The sequence below is a fragment of the Monopterus albus genome, unplaced genomic scaffold, assembly GCF_001952655.1.
Source record: "Monopterus albus unplaced genomic scaffold, M_albus_1.0 scaffold2.1, whole genome shotgun sequence".
NCBI classification, from domain to species: domain Eukaryota; kingdom Metazoa; phylum Chordata; class Actinopteri; order Synbranchiformes; family Synbranchidae; genus Monopterus; species Monopterus albus.
In genome coordinates, this window is record NW_018127882.1 from 4,611,456 (window position 1) to 4,631,558 (window position 20,103).

The 20,103-nt window shown below is 42.9% G+C and overlaps 2 protein-coding genes across 2 annotated transcripts in view; one reads left to right on the forward strand and one right to left on the reverse strand.

Moving 5' to 3' along the window:
• The window catches only part of apln (apelin), a 17,642-nt gene extending 6,513 nt beyond the window's left edge, over window positions 1–11,129 (reverse strand). Inside the window, exon 1 of the mRNA XM_020592867.1 lies at window positions 10,601–11,129. Within this exon, the coding sequence (XP_020448523.1) occupies window positions 10,601–10,667 (67 nt within the window). The 5' untranslated portion in view covers window positions 10,668–11,129. The remainder of the gene's footprint in view (window positions 1–10,600) is intronic.
• xpnpep2 (X-prolyl aminopeptidase (aminopeptidase P) 2, membrane-bound) overlaps window positions 1–20,103 on the forward strand; it is a 96,262-nt gene that overhangs the window by 14,322 nt on the left and 61,837 nt on the right. The gene's annotated exons all lie outside the window — the stretch shown is intronic.

The window sequence follows — 20,103 nt, forward strand, 5'->3', positions numbered from 1 at the left end:
TTGAATACATGCATACATAAAATGTGGTAGCATCTGTTGCATTTGAATAATACCTTTTGATTGTTTCCGAGACAGGTTTATCATTGGATGATGCATATTTTGCCTCCATAAACAAAGATCTCTCAGATATCCTTTTATTCTGAAATTGCATCCAGTCTCTGGTAAAATCCCTTTGATCCTTTCCCATGAGAGATTTCCATGTTTATGTTCAGCTGGTATGACACTAAAATGACAGGATAACATATGTCTCACAACAGTAAGTGGCCCTTGTCCTCTTTCCATCAAATCCCAAAACTTCTTTACCCACTTGGTAATTCCCTAATTAAAATTTGATAAAGGGGGAATTTCAGGAATCCCTGTTTATTGCTGTGACTGCTGCCTCCTCAAAGAGAAGAGGTGTAGGAGAGAGGAGATGGAGGCGGTCAGGCAAAGAAGAGCATAGCTGACAGTGTCACAAACAGGCCAGACTAATGATGAATAGCTGGTTGGCTGCTCCCCAATTCTTCTCCTTAGTTTCACTATCACCTCCGAAGGTATTACCTGTTATGCTGTCTATTTCAAATGGCCAGCACTCTGTCTTCTAATGGCCCGGCATCAAGCGGAAAATTGACAGCGTATCCCTGTTGATTCTGCAACAGTCCATCAGTGGAGTCTGGAGAGACATACTTTTTCCAGCACTTGTCCGTCCAGCCAGAGAAGAGAAATGACTGTCCTCTGGTCTAATGCCAAGTTCAACAGCTGCCCTCATGGCTGGCAAAAGCAAACTGTATATCACAGCGCTGTGTCAGTGCAGGAACACAGGCAGCACAGCAAATGGACCAGAGCTGCTTATTAATAGTTGTAAGCTGATTTGTGTGCATCGACTGCCAAAATGACCACATTACAAATGTCTGCACTTGTAAATGCAACCACAACATAATAGTTTTTCTCCCACCATGACGTAAGAGAATAAACTATATATACCAGCCTGTGAGTCTAACAGCTACATAACTAACTCTGTAACAAGTACACAGAGGGCTGTTTTCATGCTTCATAAAATATCACATTAAATGTAAACATCAAGCATGGCCACCAGAATTTAATCCTTGCTGTGTTTAATTTTGTCTGTGTCACTGCAAATTGATTTGCTGTCCTTTTGAATCTTATCTATTTGTTTACTCATTGATAGGCTATGCTCAGTCACACTGATTATGGATCAATTGTGTGAAATCTCACTGATAGATTTTCACAGTTGGCTATTAAACTTCTAGAAAACATTTCATCTCTCTGTGCAATTTGTTTTTTTTTTTTTACTATCCCTACATCAGTTATCTCACACTTGGGTGCCAGATATCTTGCTACTGCAGTTTGTACAGATGTATCTTGATGTGTAAACAAACAGCTGGACAAATCTGAATGAGTCAGTACTGTGCATAAATGAGAGGGAAGAAGTTAATCTCATATGCCCACAGTGATGACCACAGTGTCGTTCTACTTCGTGTCAGCAAAAGCCTCAAATGATCACAGCTGCATAAGTAGTTGCATATTGACTTTGTGATCCCCTGGCTCTTTCCTGCAGTACTCGCAGCAGCTCAGAGTTTTTGAATATCCAGACAAATATTTCAATATGTACTATATGACCTGGAACAATTGTTTGTACAGACATGTTTCAAGGAGGATGCATCTTGATGACTTTTCCTCTAGTGCCACAGTGAGGTTCATACGTACTGTATGTGCAGTTCTGAGTGAAACTGCTGGATTGATTGCTGTTAAATTTGGCTTACACATCCATGTTGACAGGGTGAAATATAGTAACTTTGGTCATTTATTAACTTATAGGATACCTTTTTTCTTAAGCTGTCCAAGACTTCATGAGCCAATACCTGCAAAACAAATTTCTCATCAGCCACAGTTTTACTTTATGTATAGTACTGATTTATAAATGTTATTATGCTAGCAAGCTGAGATAATGAACTTGGAAAACATTATATCTGCGTAACAATCAGCTTTCTCACTGTGCTAATTTTAGCATCCTAACATTAGCAGTTATCTCAAAGCAGCAATGTGCCTAAATGCAGCCTCACAGAGGTGCTAGCATGGCTGTAGACTTGCAGTTGTATTGCAGTCTGAAACTGATATTCCCTTCCTGTTAGCGCTACATGTATGGTTGTCCTAAGTCCCGACCCAGTTAAACCTCTCGGCCTCTTTACACATTTACACACAATATGAACTTGCGATAAGCACTATTAATATTAAAGGATTTGTTAACAACATATTTCAGTGTAATGCTGGATTGGGTTTCTATCGCAAAAATAGGACAAGCACAAAAATTTTAGGATTTGCCAGACATGTGCAGCAATATAAAACAACAGCATTATTTATGTCTGCTGTATATGAGAGAGAGTGTGTGTGTGTGTGTGTGTAACTCTTGGGTAACAGAACAATATTTGTGTTAGCGGGAGAGAGGAAGAATAAATACCCTGGTGTGTGTAGCCATGGTTATTACCATGACGTTGGAGGAGGAGACCTGCTGTCTCCGTTGTGTGCCTCCCTTCATTCACTAAAAGGAGAGGAGTAGCTTTAGTTAATGAATCCCTGTAGCATGCCTTACCACCGACATACTAAACCACACGGCCAGACAGAGACATGTCACTGGCACAGATGCCTCCCACCGTATAAGCACATTAGGGGATCAGGATTATTTAGCCAAGGTTGAAATGTGTTAATTGTGCCACACACAAGCCAGAGATTCTTTCACCTAGAATAAGCCCCAGCACTGCTGCAGCATCGTAATGGCTGTTTGCTAGCTGCGTGATGGCCTCCCCACACATTCAACTTGCACATATGGACTGGTGCCTAACTAAGGAGGCAGTCCCTTGTTGTTCAGCTTTCAAAATCCAACACTTATTGCTGGAAATGCTGCTTATCACAGGCCTACCAGTAAGTCTGGGCCTTGGCAGAAACTGGTACCAATTGCTTGCTGACTTTCAGGCCATGTTACCATGGCAGCCACCATGAAAGGCACTCAGTTTGGAGCAAAAAAAAAAAGAAAAAAAGAATGACATTGTCAGCTGAAATCCACGAGGTTCTCGATTTACAAATTTCACTGAATCCATGATCGGCCCTCTCACTGTGTCTGCGATGTTTTTAAACCTTCTCTGTGGGCCACTGCTCTTGCCCTCTGAGTGTTCCTCCTGCGGGGAGGGGGGTTTGTTTTGGTCGAGAGCACTTTCTTTTATTTCTGTTGGGGACTGTTTTATATGCAGCATTGTTGTACTGCGATAATGCTAGGCTTGTGGCTGAACTGAAGGTTGGCTTTGTCTATGCAAACTCCACTGAGGAAACCAAAGTGCATGAAAAGTTGCTCCCATTACTGCAGCTTTTAAATGTAACCCCTTGTCCTCCTCACTCTAAAAGCAAACCCCCACTCTCACTGCAGGTTCAAAACAAATTAAAAACAAACTGTGTATCCTTCTAGTTTCTGGCTTTCTGCAGTATCCCTTTGAGTCAGTCAGCTGCCTGTGAAGTCTGGTGCTATATATGCTCCCGAATTACAGTGTATGAAATGATGAAGTGTGAGACAGCGTACTCTGCTATGATCAGAGCGTTGTGAGTTCAAAGGGCCAGTAAAAGCATTGAGCCAGCTAATGAAGCCACTGACTTCTCATACCACTTGGCTGCCTGTTGGTTTATTAACAATCCCACTCCAGCTGAAGGGGTGAATCTGTGGCTACAAGGTTACTGCAGGTTGGAGTCTGCTGATCAGGAACAGTTAGAGAGGCGAACATAAAGCAACTCTAAGGGGAGGTTTCCTCTAGGAGTGTCAGCAGGAGAGATGCTGCTGCTCCTCTTTCCGTTAACAAAGCTAAATCTTTGCGCATGCAAGGTACAGTAAGTAGGCAAGGCTACCAACCATTCCCCTAATCTCCAAAGTCTGCATGTCAAGGGCAAAGGGATCCTCCAACCACTGGTTTCCATAGGCATGCTAATCACATGTGTAACACAGCCCCTCCCTCTCCTATGTCATCACTCCCCATTGCTCTGAACCGGTTCTTCCGTTTGAGATGTGGGAGAAAGAGAGAAACAGAAAGACGGGAAGAAACGTCACTGCACAGGGTTCACTGCAGCTTTTAATTCCTGAGGGGACATCACCACTCCCCATAGTACAGTACAGTACTATTAAAGGAAAACAGCACCAGCATTGCATCAGACTGTGTTACCTCTCAACCAGACTAAAGGATGCCAAACGTTAGCTCTGACACTCACCACTGACGGCTAGACTGGATAGCTAACTCACAAGGTATCATAACCTGCAGCCACTGCTGGAGATATTGATATATATGTGCTGCTTCGCATGTAAATTAACACAATGTTTAATGCAATAAACTGTCTTCAGACATTGCTTCAGACATAACTCTTCAAATATATAAAAATAAACCTAAATAGCATTTTTAAATTGAGGTTATTGATGTTGAATTTAGTAAAGCCATAACACAAAATGAGCACATAAGGACAAATGAGACCGTACAGTAGTTTTTAACTAACGTTTTAATTAGATGAAGCTGGTGGTAGAGAAGCTGAATGTTTTCTAGTCCTGGGATAAAAATACCATAATAATAGTAGCTTATGTTTTTGTTTAATACGTGTCGATACACTTCAGAATGTCACTACACGTCTTGCTTTTTGCACCTTTCACTTCATCTTCTAGCACTTTGATAAAATGTGTCCTCTACAACATACTGTAGTTAGTGATAAACTGGTGTGCAGAAAAGTTGCATCTTTGGATAACGTCCATATAGTGAAACTTAGCAAGTGGTTTTGTCACACATATTTAGTGAAGAAATAAAAAAATGACTTAATAAAAAAGACGTTTACTAACAGGGTCACTTGCACAGTGCTCTGAAAGTGTTCTAAAAGTTCAGTGCTTGTTGGCCCTCTGAGGATTTAATCAGCTGTTAGAATAAACTGTCTGTGAAGTCTGTAGCACAGCTTCACTCTTCTGTTTTTATAAACATCTGTTCATGTTCAGAAGCCCTGTGTGCAGGGCAGCATCAGTGAATGAGACTCTGAGAGCGAGGGGGCCCTGTCCTGATCCAGGAACCTGTCTTTGGGGAGATCATGCTAGTAGTCAATGAGATCATTTGATTGACCAAAACGTCAGTGTAGATTTGTATGTGTAAAATTGTCTGCCATGGAAAATAATACTCGTGATCAGACAGAACAGTTATGATGGATAATGCATGATTTCATCAATGAGTGATTTCTGTGTAAAGATAGGATCCAGGTGTGTGAAAGGTGGAAGAGATCTTATACTTTGCATTTTCAGGCACTTAATTTAAGGCGAGCATCTAAGGTAAATGACAGTGGGAAAACCACATGACATGCACCACAACATTTATGTATATTTTCTGAGAACAAAACAGACGTGAGCATTGTGTTGCCTAAGGCTATGAGTTCAGCCAGATCCCAGTGGGGGTGTCATTTAAATGAACTCAAAATCTGCTCAGTCCCTCTGCACCATCCACAGCAATGTCTGAAATAAAACGGCGCTTTAACCATATATGAAACCTCACCGATCTCTGTTTATTCTGTGGTCTGGCAGCCCCTTAATAAAAATGTCCACTCAGATCCTGAGCGGGAATCTGATCTGCTGAGGACAGCGACTATAAATGTGACAATCAAAAAGAGAGTCATAAATCACTTTAATATTAGAAGAAAACAGAGTTGTTTTTGAGAATATCTGGCTCTGATTAAGTTGTGGGGAGCATCTTGGGCCTGAGGATAGGGTCTGGTGCTCACACGAGGTCTGGTTAAGGCAGGTACCCCACTACCCCATGCTCAAACCCTTAATACTTAAAAGGGGGTCTGGACTGCACCAGACTTATAAGCTATAAAGAATCAGAAGTCGGACTTTAATTTACAACAAGCTGAACAGACTTCATTAAAGCCAGGAAGTGTCACTATTGCACATATGGAATCTGTGAAGATGAGCCAGATTACCAGCTGTGAGTTTTTAGATGTAGCTGTGACTTCCTTCACAACAGAAAGCTTGCACAACCTCTCAGCTCCCAGATAACCTTCCTTTTATTTTCTGTCCCTTGACTCGTCTTTAACTTCCCCTTTGCCTTTTCTCTCCTTCACTGCATTTGCTCTCAAGGGAAGATCTAAGTGAGCAGATTTATTCATTCAAAGGGCTCTGAATTACATTAGAGCAGCCCAGCAGTCACATGTGCCAAAATCTTCAACAGCTGAGCTCTCCAGGGAGTGTTAGCTCAAAGGTTAGCCTTATATCCCTACCAAATGAGTTATGATTTTTCTCTAAATCTCTTCCTCAGCTTCAGAGCATTTGTGAGTGCCATTCACAAGCTGATGTTGGGTGATATTATACAGATGTGAATTGGTTTAAAACAGAGAAATCTCCTCATTGAAACCTACAGCAGCTGAGTAGGGATGGCCGATGTGGATGATATCTTATTTTGCAGTATATCTAATTTTATGTCATGACAGTGACATATTTTGGTCAAGAAATAGTTATTAGATCAAGTAACCACATAGGGTTACTTGATATATTTTGCGTTCATACTGTACAGTACAGTATATTATGAACACATGGTAGTGCCACAGAGCAACCAGCCCTAACAACAATACATACAATACAAAAACAACCCTGTGTGGCTACTTGATGTATTTTGGTCAAGAAATAGTTATTAGATCAAGTAACCACACAGGGTTGTTTTTGGCTAATACAGCGATTTAAGTGCCATCAAAGTTCTTGATCAAATTAATGAAAAAACAGCATAGAATGCAGTGTTCTAATCCTTTATGTGCACAATGTAAGCAGGATGGGAAGAACTGGTAAACCTCATATTCAACTGACTTGGGGTTACCCCTAATGTTAACCTTGTTGTCTCATCATTTGAACAACATTAACTTCATACTTTTGTGGTGTTAAACATTTGTAGCAGTTCAGTAACAAGTGAAACGAGATACCGTTAAATCGGCTAAATTCATTGTAGTAATTGGATATCAGTTACATGTACCCACTTCATCAGGTGGGAGAAATTCTTATTTGGCTGTGTGTAATTAGATTCTAAACCATTTGACATTAATACTGCATAATACATTCAGGAACCTTAAAGAGTTAGCTACCACAGTATAAATAGAAAAGTAAAATCTCTGTCAGCCGATGAATTTATATCATCTTATGTTGTAAAATGTCAACGCCCACCCCTAAACCCAACCAACATGGCTATGTAATGTGTCATAATAACATAGTTTTAGTGCTACTATTAAAGCCCACAGAGGATAAACAAGACAGTCTGCAAGAGACAAAATTACCTACTCATATCACCAACACAGCTTATGGACTGTTTATGAGTGTGATGCTGCAGGCTACATTGAGAAGAATTCCAGGTTCTTCATGAAACGGATTTAATCTGATCCTCTGTGTGTGTGTGTGTGTGTGTGTGTGTGTGTGTGTGTGTGTGTGTGTGTGTGTGTGAGAGAGAGCTGGTGCTCACAAGCTCATGTGCCTAAAAAGACCAAAACTAAACAAAACAAAAAGAGAAAGAAGAAGAATTAAAAAAGGCTGTGTGATTCTCCATAATCCTGTACTAACCTTTTCACTGCTCCCCTTTGACACAACTGTTTGCCCACTGTTATTATGTTATGTCTGGACATCTGGAAAAGTTTAGCTGCTTTTTGTTCTCTCCACGGCCACCGTAATCGCATCTACAGGCACAAATACCTTCTTTGCATTAGACAACTGGGGATTCTGATTTAAAGCTTCCTGGTTACGGTTGGTTTAGCTCTATAGATGTTGTTTAACAAAATAATCAGACCAAGCTCAGCAGCATTTTATACCTCTAGGTGTCTTAATGAGTTGCTGTAGCTCTCCTGTTTTTGTTGTACTTCGACCTGTCACACTTGGTGGAGTGTCTGAGCTAGGCTAGCTACAGTACAGTACAGTATGAACGCATGGTAGTGCCACAGAGCAACCAGCCCTAACAACAATACATCAAAGTTTAATATGGAATAATAGCTCTGCTGACAGCTCTCATAGAAACACCCCCTTCTCAAGCAGATGATTTCTCTGCCAGATAATGCCTCTGATCTGGGCCTCATGCCCTGCTCATACTCACAACTGCCTCACCTGCTCAACTCAGACCTCACAATTACATCTTGTGTGTGTATATGTGCTCGTGGGCAAGTGTGTGTCTGAGCCAGCTGCTATTGTTTTTATTCTGCATGTCCCTAGGTGGAGATCGGTAGGGTGTTTTTATGGTGGGTATATAAAAACGAAGCTTTGATATCTACTAAAAGGTTGTGACAGACACAAGAATATTTAGAGAATAAGGACTGTTTATATACCAGACTTAAGAGTTACACAGGGAGGAAGAGTGTTCAGCCTCGGAATGAATTATGGATACCACATGTCTAAAGCTGGAGCCCATTCCTCAGCCAGTGCTTTTCAAGGATGGGTAATTGAAGTGTGCTGCTAAAGGATGCTAATATTACACGGAGAAGGCCACAGCAGGTCTTTTATTGTGCTGAATGAATATTGTAAGTAGCATTTTGTTATTGAGGTGAACTGCCTGTTGCGCTAGGACTTCTGGCTAATATGCATATACATTCATAAATACAGTCAAGACACACTCTCATGCACACATCCCCACCCAGCATCACTCAGATTCAGTCCTATATTCATTGCTTCCTGCAAGTGTACACACACACACGCTCCCTCTGTATCACTCTGTGTATCTTTTCATTTCTCAGACACATGTACAAAGACAAATGCCTGAGAGAGAGAGAGAGAGAGAAAGCTCACTGAAGTGGAAAAGCGTTTGTCTCAAGATGAAAGGCTTCACACCCACTGCCTACATGCAGAGCCTCTTCCGACACCTTCCCGCGACAGCGCATACTGTAGCAGAGGCTTGTGCTACGCAGACACACTCCAGCTAGCATCCCTCCCCACACCCATCAACGCCGCAACACACTTGCATCCCTTCCTCTCTTTCACTCCCTTTCTCTCGTCCTCTCCGTCAGTGGAGCTTTGATACTACAGTAGCTGCCAGGGAACAGAGAGGCATATAAGTGGCATGACTTGAACAACGCTGAGAAGGATAAGCTCCCATGAAAGCCCAAGGCACAGCCGACTTGTTTTCCTCGTTGCTGATGTAGCACAGGGGGCTCTGAGGCGTGGAGTATGCTTAGCCACATGCAGGGCGTGAAAAACGACACTGACCATGATGCTAGATAATTGCTTCCCATTTACTCATGTGCTGAGAGCCTCAGACAAAAATAGCATGTCGCTGTAACGAATGTGCTGGGAAGCATGGGAGATGTGAGTGCTGTGGCCATGGATCGATACACAGAGTGGACAGCTTCTTCCAGGCATAAAGTCAACACAGCATCTTATAACCACAGTCTATATAGCACCTAGCAACATACACTTTAGTCTATAGAGCATTTTATAGTATATATTACTAGGCCTACATTTTCCAAGATGAAGTATAATCTTATAGTTGGAATCTATACTGCATCTTATATTCGCTACATCTTCTGTCTAGCACATAGACTACACAGCATCTTCCATATGTTTAGTACACAGCTTCTGTGTGTGTGTGTGTGCTAAGTCACTGTAGTTGGTGGGCAGGTGATAATCTCAAGAATGGTCCAGACATTTACACAGACCTAACAGTTGTTTTTTCACACCACAGTGCTACCTGCATCACATCTGCAGACTGCCCATTGGTCTCCAAACTAATCCCCACAGCCCACTTTCTCAGAACCCATTGACTCCCATGAGCCATGAGAGAGAACATGTCCTGCCCTTGTATAACTGACCCAAGTCAGTGTTCCAAATATTAGACATTTTAAGTCCACGTTGGAAATGATATCTAGTCCAACAATAGCTCCAGAGATGCAGCAGCACTTTACGGAAATTTACTGTGACAAGGCATCAAGACTGAGTCCCTCCAGAGACGATCCATGCATCTGGGATCTGTGTTCCCCTCATTGATGCGTACAGCAATTACAGTCCTCATTATCATCACCACAGGCGACTTGCATGAATATATAGGTGATATGTTGCCCTGCTGCACATCCACTGCCATGTAATAATCATACAGCTCTTGGTTCAGATGGAATATATCAAACCATAAATTAATCAGATTTACAGGACCTTACACAGCATGTGCAATTGCATATCTTACATTTTATAACAGCCACAACAGTCACCCATACATCCAGTCTATCTATCACCCAGGCTTAGCTCTAGACATGAATGTCCCTCAATAAAAAGCTGTTCATATTTCATCCCCAAGACTTACATGCTTGCATCAAGGTGAGGCAGTGAGGAAAATCATGGATTTAAGCTTGAAACCACATTCAAGTTTACCATAAAAGCCATGGCAGTACAATAGCAGACAGTATAACCACTGCAGTGCAGTACTATATACAGCCAGGTGCTGATATTCCTGCCTTTTAGAGCCCACACAAGGCTAACCATGCTGGGTAACTGATCAACTACAGCTGCCTGCACAAGCCCAAGGCAAACAGAGAGAGAAATAGAAAGCAAAGGGAGACGACTGGCGACAAGGCTGGCCGCTCCTGTACTCACCAGCACTGGCAGAACACAGCAGAGACACCAAGAGCACAATCACCAGCGTCAGGATCTTCACATTCATTTCTGCACTCCCCTCTGGCTCTCCGCTAGTCACTCGCTGATATACTGTAGTGGTGTGTGTGTATGTGTGTGTGTGTGTTTGTGTGTGTGTGTGTGTGTGTGTGTGTTTGTGTGTGTGTGTGTGTGTGTGCGTGCGCGTGTGTGGATGGGAGGGAGAGCAGCTGAGCGAGCAAGAAAGAAAGAGAGACTGTTTGCTCCCGTGTGTGTGTGTGTGTGTGTATTTGAGGAGTGTGTCAGTTTGTGGAAATGTGTGTAGCGTGTGTTGGCTCCCTGACTGTGCCTGTGTATTTGTCTAAATGCGTATTTGTATATCAGTGTATGACAGTGCCACTCCAAGACTGAAGGCACGTCTTTATCTGAGCGCTCCCACGGAGGTGTGCGTGCGTGTGTGTCTTCTTTTCTTCTGTCAGAGAATCGGCAGCATGAGCCAAGTTCAGTGGAGCTGTGAATGTGCTGGAAGTCAGCGTGCAGGTCTGTCTCCTGTGTGTGTGTGTGTGTGTGTGTGTGTGAGCCCTGTTTTGCTTTGGATAAGGAGACTAGTTGGTCATGTGGCTTATGTATCAGTGACTCCCTGGGTCACGGAAAAGCCCCTGCTGCCCCACCATCACCCACCTTCTCCACCCCTTTTCCACACGCATGCAAGTCCATATGGACAAGCAAAGAAAGGGAGAGAAGTGGTAAAGGGAGCTAGGGGAGGGGGAGTAGGGAGGTGAAGGGTGGGGGGTGCATGCAGGTTTATGACAATACCTAAACAGATGCTCTTGTTGAAAACTCTTTGAATTGGAAACAGGGCTGCTTGCCAGGAATCCATGAATCAAAATACCAGCTTATGAGTGGAAGTGGATGATAGAAGGAAGGTGTGAGATGAGGTTCATGCTTTCCTGCTTTTGTAACTGCGCCAGCTGTGTAGACCTTTCTTCCTCATAATAGTTTTTTTTTTTTACCCACACTGGCATTGGCAGCCACTTCTCGCTGAAGGTGGCTTAAATCATTCGCACTGTTTGAACTTTGTGCCTGTGACACTGGGAGAAACCACGGGGAAACAAAACCTATCAGACTGTGCCCGATCCTATCGCTCGTAATGTTTGTTTCACTGCCCCGAAGTCATTTGTTCTATTTTGTTACACAGATTATATTCTTTGCATGAACAAAAGCAACAAGAAAACCGCCGCCCTACGTGGCTATAAAATGTTGACTTGTATAGTTTTTTTTTATTTATCAGACAATAAACAGGAAAGGTTGCATGGTCCTGTGAATTGTGAGAACTGTAAGCAAGCACTACAAGTACAAAAACTTTTCTTATCGCTTTTAGCCATAGAGCAACATCGAGGTGACAAGTTTCTACATCCCATGGTGAAAAGAAAATCATCGAGGACCATTTTGTTTTACGCTACACATACAGAAACCTCGCCTCATTATGACTTTTTATACTCCACCCAAATATAAGGAGTCTGCAGATCTGCCCAAGTAACCCTCAGTAGTAAATGTAAAGAAAACCTACTTATTCATGGTGAATAAAGAAAATACCCTAAACTAGCAATGTAATAGTCTTAAACATAGATGTTTTAGTAAACTACTGTTGACATAACAGTGACACATGATGGATGGACTTGGTCACAAGCTCAGAAACAAAACCCCTCACCGTAGCTTTCCCTCACAGCCTCTTTTTAGTGTGTTTTCACTAAACATTCATTTTGGTGGTGCAGATCTGAGAAATGGGGCCCCGTGACCCTCAACTCTGCAGCTCCCACTTCACACAGCCCAGTCATTGTCCCCCCCCCAAGGCCCCAACTCCCACAGGGCAACATGTCTGTGCCACCCACTTGAGGGCCAACTACAAGAGCACCTTCCATTTTTACATGCAGCACTTGAAGCCTTCACTTCATGTGCAGCAATCCTCTCACCTCAGGGGTGGCCAAGCCTCGGGGGCTAAAGATGCTTATCTAAGCTTGTCCTTTTTTTAGCTGAAAGATAATTTGCCCAAGTGCCTTTAAAAGAATCTGTTCACAGCATTTTCTCATAGGTGCTCACTGATCACTGACAGAAAGCATGGGCAGTTCTTTCTAATTGTACATAACAAGAGATAGTGGGGATAAAAGAGCCATTACCAGCCCACTTAGTATTTAGGAGTAGTTAGGAGTAATTCAGAATTCACTTTAAGCCAACATTCAAGAATAATTTCAAAGTAATGTCAGATAAGTGTCTGCAAAGTTGTTTCAAATTAACAGTTAATGTGCATGAGCTGGCTATCAAAACTCAAAGTGAGGCTACCTGTGATGATTTATGACTATGTATTTTCTCATTAAACTGCCTTCTGGATATGGATAAGAATGTGTGGGACTCTGTAATGTTGGCAATACGGGCCCAAACATTTGCACTCTATTAACTTTAATTGTCTGAGCTTGAAGCAAAGCCTGTAATGAAAATGTAACAGATGGTGGTTCCTCAGAGTGCATCAGTGGACTATGTGCCGTGATGTGAGTGTAAGCCAGTGTGGAGGGTTGCTTTTTTTTTTTCTAGAGACGTGGAGCGAGACCTGGCAACGCGACACCGGTGTCCACAGTCAGAGAGCAGCTATACAACCACATGTGCATCAACACAGGAAACACTTGTCTGTTTACAGGAAGTGTTTGATGAAAGAATGCAGTTTATGCCTGGACTTGGTCGCTGATGACGACTTTTCCTGATTCCTGAGTTCTTAATAACAGACAGACATTCCTAAGATAAGTGTAACACGGATGATGGAAAAGGTATCTTTGCATTTCCTCTGAGCCACTTTATCTGTTGACATATCAGTCAGACTGTACTGCAGGGACTGTCAACAGGTGACCTCTGAGCTGTGGCTAAATTAGTCCCCTGATCCCAGAAGAGAGTTGTTGCATTATTTACTGTATTCACAATTAACGGTTCCTGTTTACCATCAGTTTCTATATAAAGCTGGGGATTTCTGAAGTGCTAATGAATTATGCGGATGTTTGTTTGTATTTTTGTTTTGATGATTGAATGAACAGTGGCAACCTGCTTGTGTTGTTATTGTTATGCAAACTTCGCATTTCCGCGTCCGCTTCCATTTCCATCCATCAGATACGGCGCACCTTTATTCAAATGGAAAACAAATCGGACCTCCATCAAGACAAGAGTCTGTTGGTCTTTGGTTCTTGTTACCATTGCTAACTCTGAGAGACGAGACAGTCCAAGTAACTTCAAAACAGTGCTGATTTATTCAAAGGATCACAGGTAAAATTAACATTACACGCTCAGGCATCTTGCACCTCCAAACTGCTCGCAGGCAGATGTAAGATGAAAGACCCTGAACCCACCAGGCCTATACATTATATCCCCTCGGTTGGGCTAGCCCCATACTACACAGAAACGTCAACCGAGACGTCTCTGTTACCAGCTTTGCAGCTGGTCATAGCAGTAGTCAAAACATGAAGCAAATCAATGTGTGTGTGTCTGTTGATTAAGTGGTGTGTAGCTAAAAACATTCTCACAGACTTCTAGAACATGTCGTGACTTAAACCTAAGAACATATTATGGCTAAGGCTACAGTTATACACGTCATAATAATAATATTAAACACCCTGTCTGCTGACAGTCATCAACTCTTCTCTCTAGTTATCCTTGACCAGATGTACCCTGTAGAAACTCATAAGCATGCCTAAGCATTTAACAGTCTAACTAGACATCCTATCTCCACTAAACATTTCTAATACATAAAGTATCTATCCAATATCTATCTGACTAAAAATACCTAACAAGTCACAGTCAGCAACTTGAGTGAATTCAGCATGTAGACATAAGATCAGGTCATGGTTGCTAATTAGCTTCTCTGGAGAGATCAGCAGTGTGAGAACAAAGTGTAACATCTTCATTAGGGTATTTCAGACTGTGCATTTTCTTGAAGACGAGACAATCCGACCTCGTCTGAAGCTTCAAACAATGGGATCTCCTCAGGCGACGTGTTTTCATCTCATGAAAATCAAGAATCAGAGATTTGGTGGATTAAACTTTAATCATGACATTATCAGCAGCACTGCAAATTCAGCAGAGAAATGTTCTGGGCTTGCCAAAGCCCCCTAGAGGACAGGGCATCAGTTTTGTGCCGGCCCGCCAGTCTCATTCTGTCGTATTGCCTCAGAGCACCCACACGCATGTATACGTTTTCATGCTTGCATGTAGTTTCCAAGAAATCAATAAAAGACTAGAGAAAATCACTGTTGCCTTAACATACAGCGGTTAACAATTATCTTAAACTGTTTCAGCAAAGCATGTTTTGGTGTAGATAACACAGTGAATTATTAGGCTTCTGACTTTTTGAATTATGACAGAGAAGAGGTCTGTTTTTCCCTAAGATGAGACCGTAGCTGACATGTTGGATGGGCTCTGAACTCAGTCATGAGCTGAGAATAATCACACATCCTTGGCATTAGCGTTGCTGGTCCAGGGAGACTTCACATAACAATAATCATATAAATAGAAGTTTTCTTTGACTTTGACAGGCTCATCCCCAGTAGTATAATTTAAAATCCACAATAACCAAATTGAAATTATTACTGTACATTTTTCATCATGAGCTTCCAAGTAGTTTTCCCCTTGGGACCATATGCTGCAGTGGTGCGTGATTTTCAGACGGTTGTCTCTAATCAGTCCAATATGGCTCATCAGTGTATGGAAACAAACTGTGTGAGATGACGATTCAGTTTAACGGCCTGCAGATAAAAAGGTGGCTCTTTTCCCAGGGTGTGCTGTTCACTAGCAGTGTTATTAATCATTATATTGCTGTCAGGTGACTTCCATCCTACCAGATTCGCTGGCATAAAGGGCAGATTTTTATCCGGTGATGTTGCACCTGAAGGATGTGTCTTTTAAAAAAAAAAATCTATTCACATCACACAGTAGTTTTCTAAATCATGAAACAGTCTCATATTTTAGCCTTACATTTGTGTCTCTGGTCCACAGCACGGGCAGGATCAAACTCAAAGAGAATGTGCAAAACACGCCTCACACCCTCATAAGTCTTTCAAGCCCAGATTCTACACAGATTTTGTAAAACAATAAATATGGGCTGTCTTTTGAATCCGTCTACACTCTGCAGTCTAATCAGTAATTATAATCTACAGAAGGTTGTTCTCCGGGTGGCAGGTGATATCAGCCCAGCTCCTGACATGACTCCCAGAGCTCTATATTTCACTGCTGTTCTTGACAGCCTCTTCAATACTCAGAAACTTTCTTGAGATTGAATGCTCACTTTTAATTTTTCAGTGTTGGTTGATGTGTATTGGTATATGCTGTAGACGGGGGAATCAGTGGCAGTATGCCAGCATTTCACATGCTCCCATGCACATACTTTAAAAACACCGGCCTTCTGGTCCCTGAGTGCACTGTTCCTCGAGTGCTTTTTATTTTCAGTTTGCAGAAGCTATGATGATCATCTACCCTTCCTTTATTATAACAGAGGCTAAGAGCCAAAACAGACTAAATGGAGGAGGTGTTGTATTCAAAGTGGGTACCTGCTCTCTTCCCAAATAACTATGTTGTAGTTATCAAAACTTTAATCTATTTGAACAATGGCACGTAGTTTGGAAATGGCTGATTTGTTTCTTATGGGCACTGCCACTGCTTGGTCTTGCTAACATACACGAGATGTAGAAACCTGGGATGACAGACTCTGAAAAATAGACATGTGGTGTCTTTGAAAGCTCACAAAGCCTGAGTCTATACCGTGAAGTGAAGGAGCTGAAGGTTGGCGTCTGCCGGAACCCAGCTCACTGAACCTTTCAGTACATTCACCAATTTCTTCCGCTTTGGTAGAAATAGTGGGATGTTTTAAGAAACAAGATAAGTGCACCTTAGAAAACAGTTCACTTTAATAAAGAAACTATTTTTCTGAATTCTTAAAGCCTTCTACTCTTGTTTAGATTTTTTCCTAATGGGTATTCAAGGATTCAAGATTTTTATTTGCCATTTATGCATAAACAGACAGTCTAGGCATATAGGAATTCTTGTGCAACTTTCCTTTGGAGTCAGGTACGGAGTCAAAGGCCAGAAAGAACACTTTAGTCTTAAAATAAAGTTACATAAAGGCAATAAAGCATTAAAACCACAATACACAAAAATAGAGTAATAGTATTTTCCCCAGTGAACTTCAAACATCGCACTTAGTAATTCACATGGTGGAGTTGGATATGTCATTACGCTTGGTGAGGTAGTAAGGAGTTATAACATACTAAAACACAGTTTATATTCAGGCCTGTTTCCATTGCTTGGTAGAGAATGTCCTGCTATTACTCAGGTCCCCCAAGAGAACACTGTTGATGAGATGCTCTTACAAACATACCTTGTGGAACATTTTTGTATTATTATTGTGCATGTCTAGTAAGGGGTTATTACACATATATTCTCACATTTCTCACATTTTCACATCATCAGTCTTACTGCGGCAGAGAAAAAGCTGTTGTAAAATCTTGTTCTGTATGTGATGATATTGTCCACCCTGCTGTGCCTGAGGCTGTGGGTGCAGTTTGTGTCTGAGCAGTGTGTGAGCTGGGTGGAGTGGATCCCTGAGTATGTTCTCTGCCCTTTTACGACAACACTGTGTGTACAGTGTGTCCATAGCAGGCAGTTCAGTCCCTCTGACCCTCTCTGCAGTCTTTGTGACCTTTTGAAGAGCCTTCCTCTTTGCCTGTGTGGTGTTACCATACCAGACTGTGATGCCAGTAGTGAGGATGCTCTCTACCAGTCCTCTATATCCGCAGTTCCATGATCCGGAGGTGCAAGGCTAGCTACAGGAAGAAGCTGGAGCAGAGCATGGAGAATAACGACGTGCGTGAGGTACGGAAAGGCCTGAAACACATCTCGGGTCATGGTAAAAGTGGAGATGGTCACCAGGTCGCGGGGGACAAGGCCTGGGCAAATGAACCGAATCTGCTTTTTAATAGATTTGACTCTACCCAATCCTCAGCCCCCACCCTGCCAGCCCCCCAAACTTACTTCTCCAGGTCATTTCTCTCCCTGCAGCTGCTCACACCTCAGCTAGACCTTGCCCCTCCTCCCACTGTCACGGGGGTTTCTCAACATCGCCCACCAGCCCCCTCCGCCTCATGGCAGACCAGGTCAGGAAGGAGTTGAGGAGGATTAAGGCCTGGAAGGCCACAGGCCCTGACCACATCAGCCCCAGGGTCCTCAGGGAGTGTGCAGACCAGCTCAGTGAAGTCGTCCTGTACATGTTTAACCTGAGTCTTAGCCTGGAGACTTACCAGCACTCACTCCGGTGAGCTTTCAGGGCTCATTCATTGAGACTGTGGACACCTTTAAATACCTGGGGGTCCATCTCAACAACAAAACACTGATGCCCTATACAAGAAGGGCCAGAGCCGCCTCCACTTGTTGAGGAGACTGAGGTCCTTTCGTGTGCAGGGGGCACTCCTTTGGACTTTTTATGATACTGTAGTGGCATCTGCTGTTTTTTACGCTGTTGTGGGCTGCGCGGGAGGGAGCACGGACAGGGACAGAAAGAGACTAAACAAGCTGGTCAGGAGAGCTGGGTTTGTCCTGGGCTGCCCCCTGGATTCCATCGAGGAGGTGTATATGTAAAATCTGCTCTTGATTATTCAAATACTTGATTCTGTCTATTTTTGAGTACTTGGAATTTATTTATCAGGATGTGTGTGGTGTTTGTTTCTCATGGTGTTATGTTGTTTGTTCTCCATTGCTGCTGAAACACTGAAATTTCCCCATTGAGGGATCAGTAAAGTACCTACCTATAAGCCTGTGGTAAACCCGCCCTCCCATTCTGACCACCTGTGGTCTTTTAGTCAGGAAGTCTAGAATCCAGTTACAGGTGGGAGTTGACACACCGAGGTCTGTCATCTTCCCAATCAGCCTGCCCGGGCGAATGGTGTTGAATGCAGAACTGTAATCCAGGAAGAGCATCTTGGCATACACACTGCTGTTGTCCAGGTGTTTCAGGGTATGGAATAAAGCCAGAGCCATCGCTTCATCCACTGATCTGTTGGGGCGGTAGGCAAACAGGAGGGGGTCTACAGTGTCTTAGACCATGTGGTTAACGTGTCTGAGGACCAGTTTCTCTAAGCACTTCATGGCGACTGATGTGAGCGCTACTGGTCTGAAGTCATTCAGAGTGGATGTGTCTGATGTCTTAGGGACCGGTATGATAATGGATTTTTTGAAAATGCAAGGAACTACTGCTTGGGTTAAAAACGGGTTGAAGATGTCTGTATACACACTAGCTAGTTGATCCCCACAGGCTCTCAACACTCTAGGGGGGGCATCGTCTGGTCCCGCCACCTTATGGGGGTTTACCTGTCTCAGGGCCTTCAGGACCTGTGTGTGTGTGTGTGTGTGTGTGTGTGTGTCACCTGAAAAGCAGTGTCCGCCGGGTTGCAGGGGGGATTTTGAGGGGTTGTCTGTGTTCATCCTGTCAAACCTCGCATAGAAGTTGTTGAAGCTGTCCTGGGGGCTGTAGTTGTTGATTTGTTCCTGTACTTTGTGACTGCCTGGATTCCCTGCCACATATGTTGTTATTCATATAGTAGCTCTCCAGTTTTTGGAAGTATGCTCTCTTTGCAGCTCTGATGGACCTCTGTAGCTCATACTGGGCTTTCCTGTTCTCCGCTTGGTCCCCTGACTTAAAAGCCTCTCGTCTTTTCCTGATTTTCTGTTTTATATCCCTATTAAATCATGGTTTTTGGTCCGGGAAAACGTGCACCGTTCTAGCTGGTGCGCATATGGATATGCACCGTAGTCACTCACGGTCTCTGCATATTCATGGCTGTCGTCTGTGGCCCCTTTGAAGATCCTCCAGTCTGTGGCCTGTAGACAGCCCTGCAGGCTGGCTTGTGCACAGTCATTCCAGGTGTTAACAGTTCTCAATGAGACTGGTTTCACCTTGAGTCGTTTGGTGTAAGCAGGTTTGAGCCGGATTACTAGGTGGTCAGATCTACCAAAATGAGGCTTAGGTTCAGCTGAGAAGGCATGTGTGTATTCGATAGGATGCAGTAGCTCCAAGTCAAAATAAATCTTACACTTAAACTACAACTTCCACCTGTAGAGAATATCTACATCATTACATTTTGAAACTCGATGACGAATACTGTTGAATAATAATGAAGAAAAACTGATCTTGGAATTATTGTAGGTTTAAATCCCATAAAAACCAGTAGCATATTAGTCCACATCTCCACCTTAGTCCAGCTTCCCCTCCCTGTCTGTGGCAATCAGCCCCAAGGTACCCAGTGAAGGCATAAATCTGTAAACATGGGTCATGAATATATACAGTGGGTACGGAAAGTATTCAGACCCCCTTAAATTTTTCACTCTTTGTTATACTGCAGCCATATGCTAAAATCATTTAAGTTCATTTTTTTCCTCATTAATGTACACACAGCACCCCATATTGACAGAAAAACACAGAA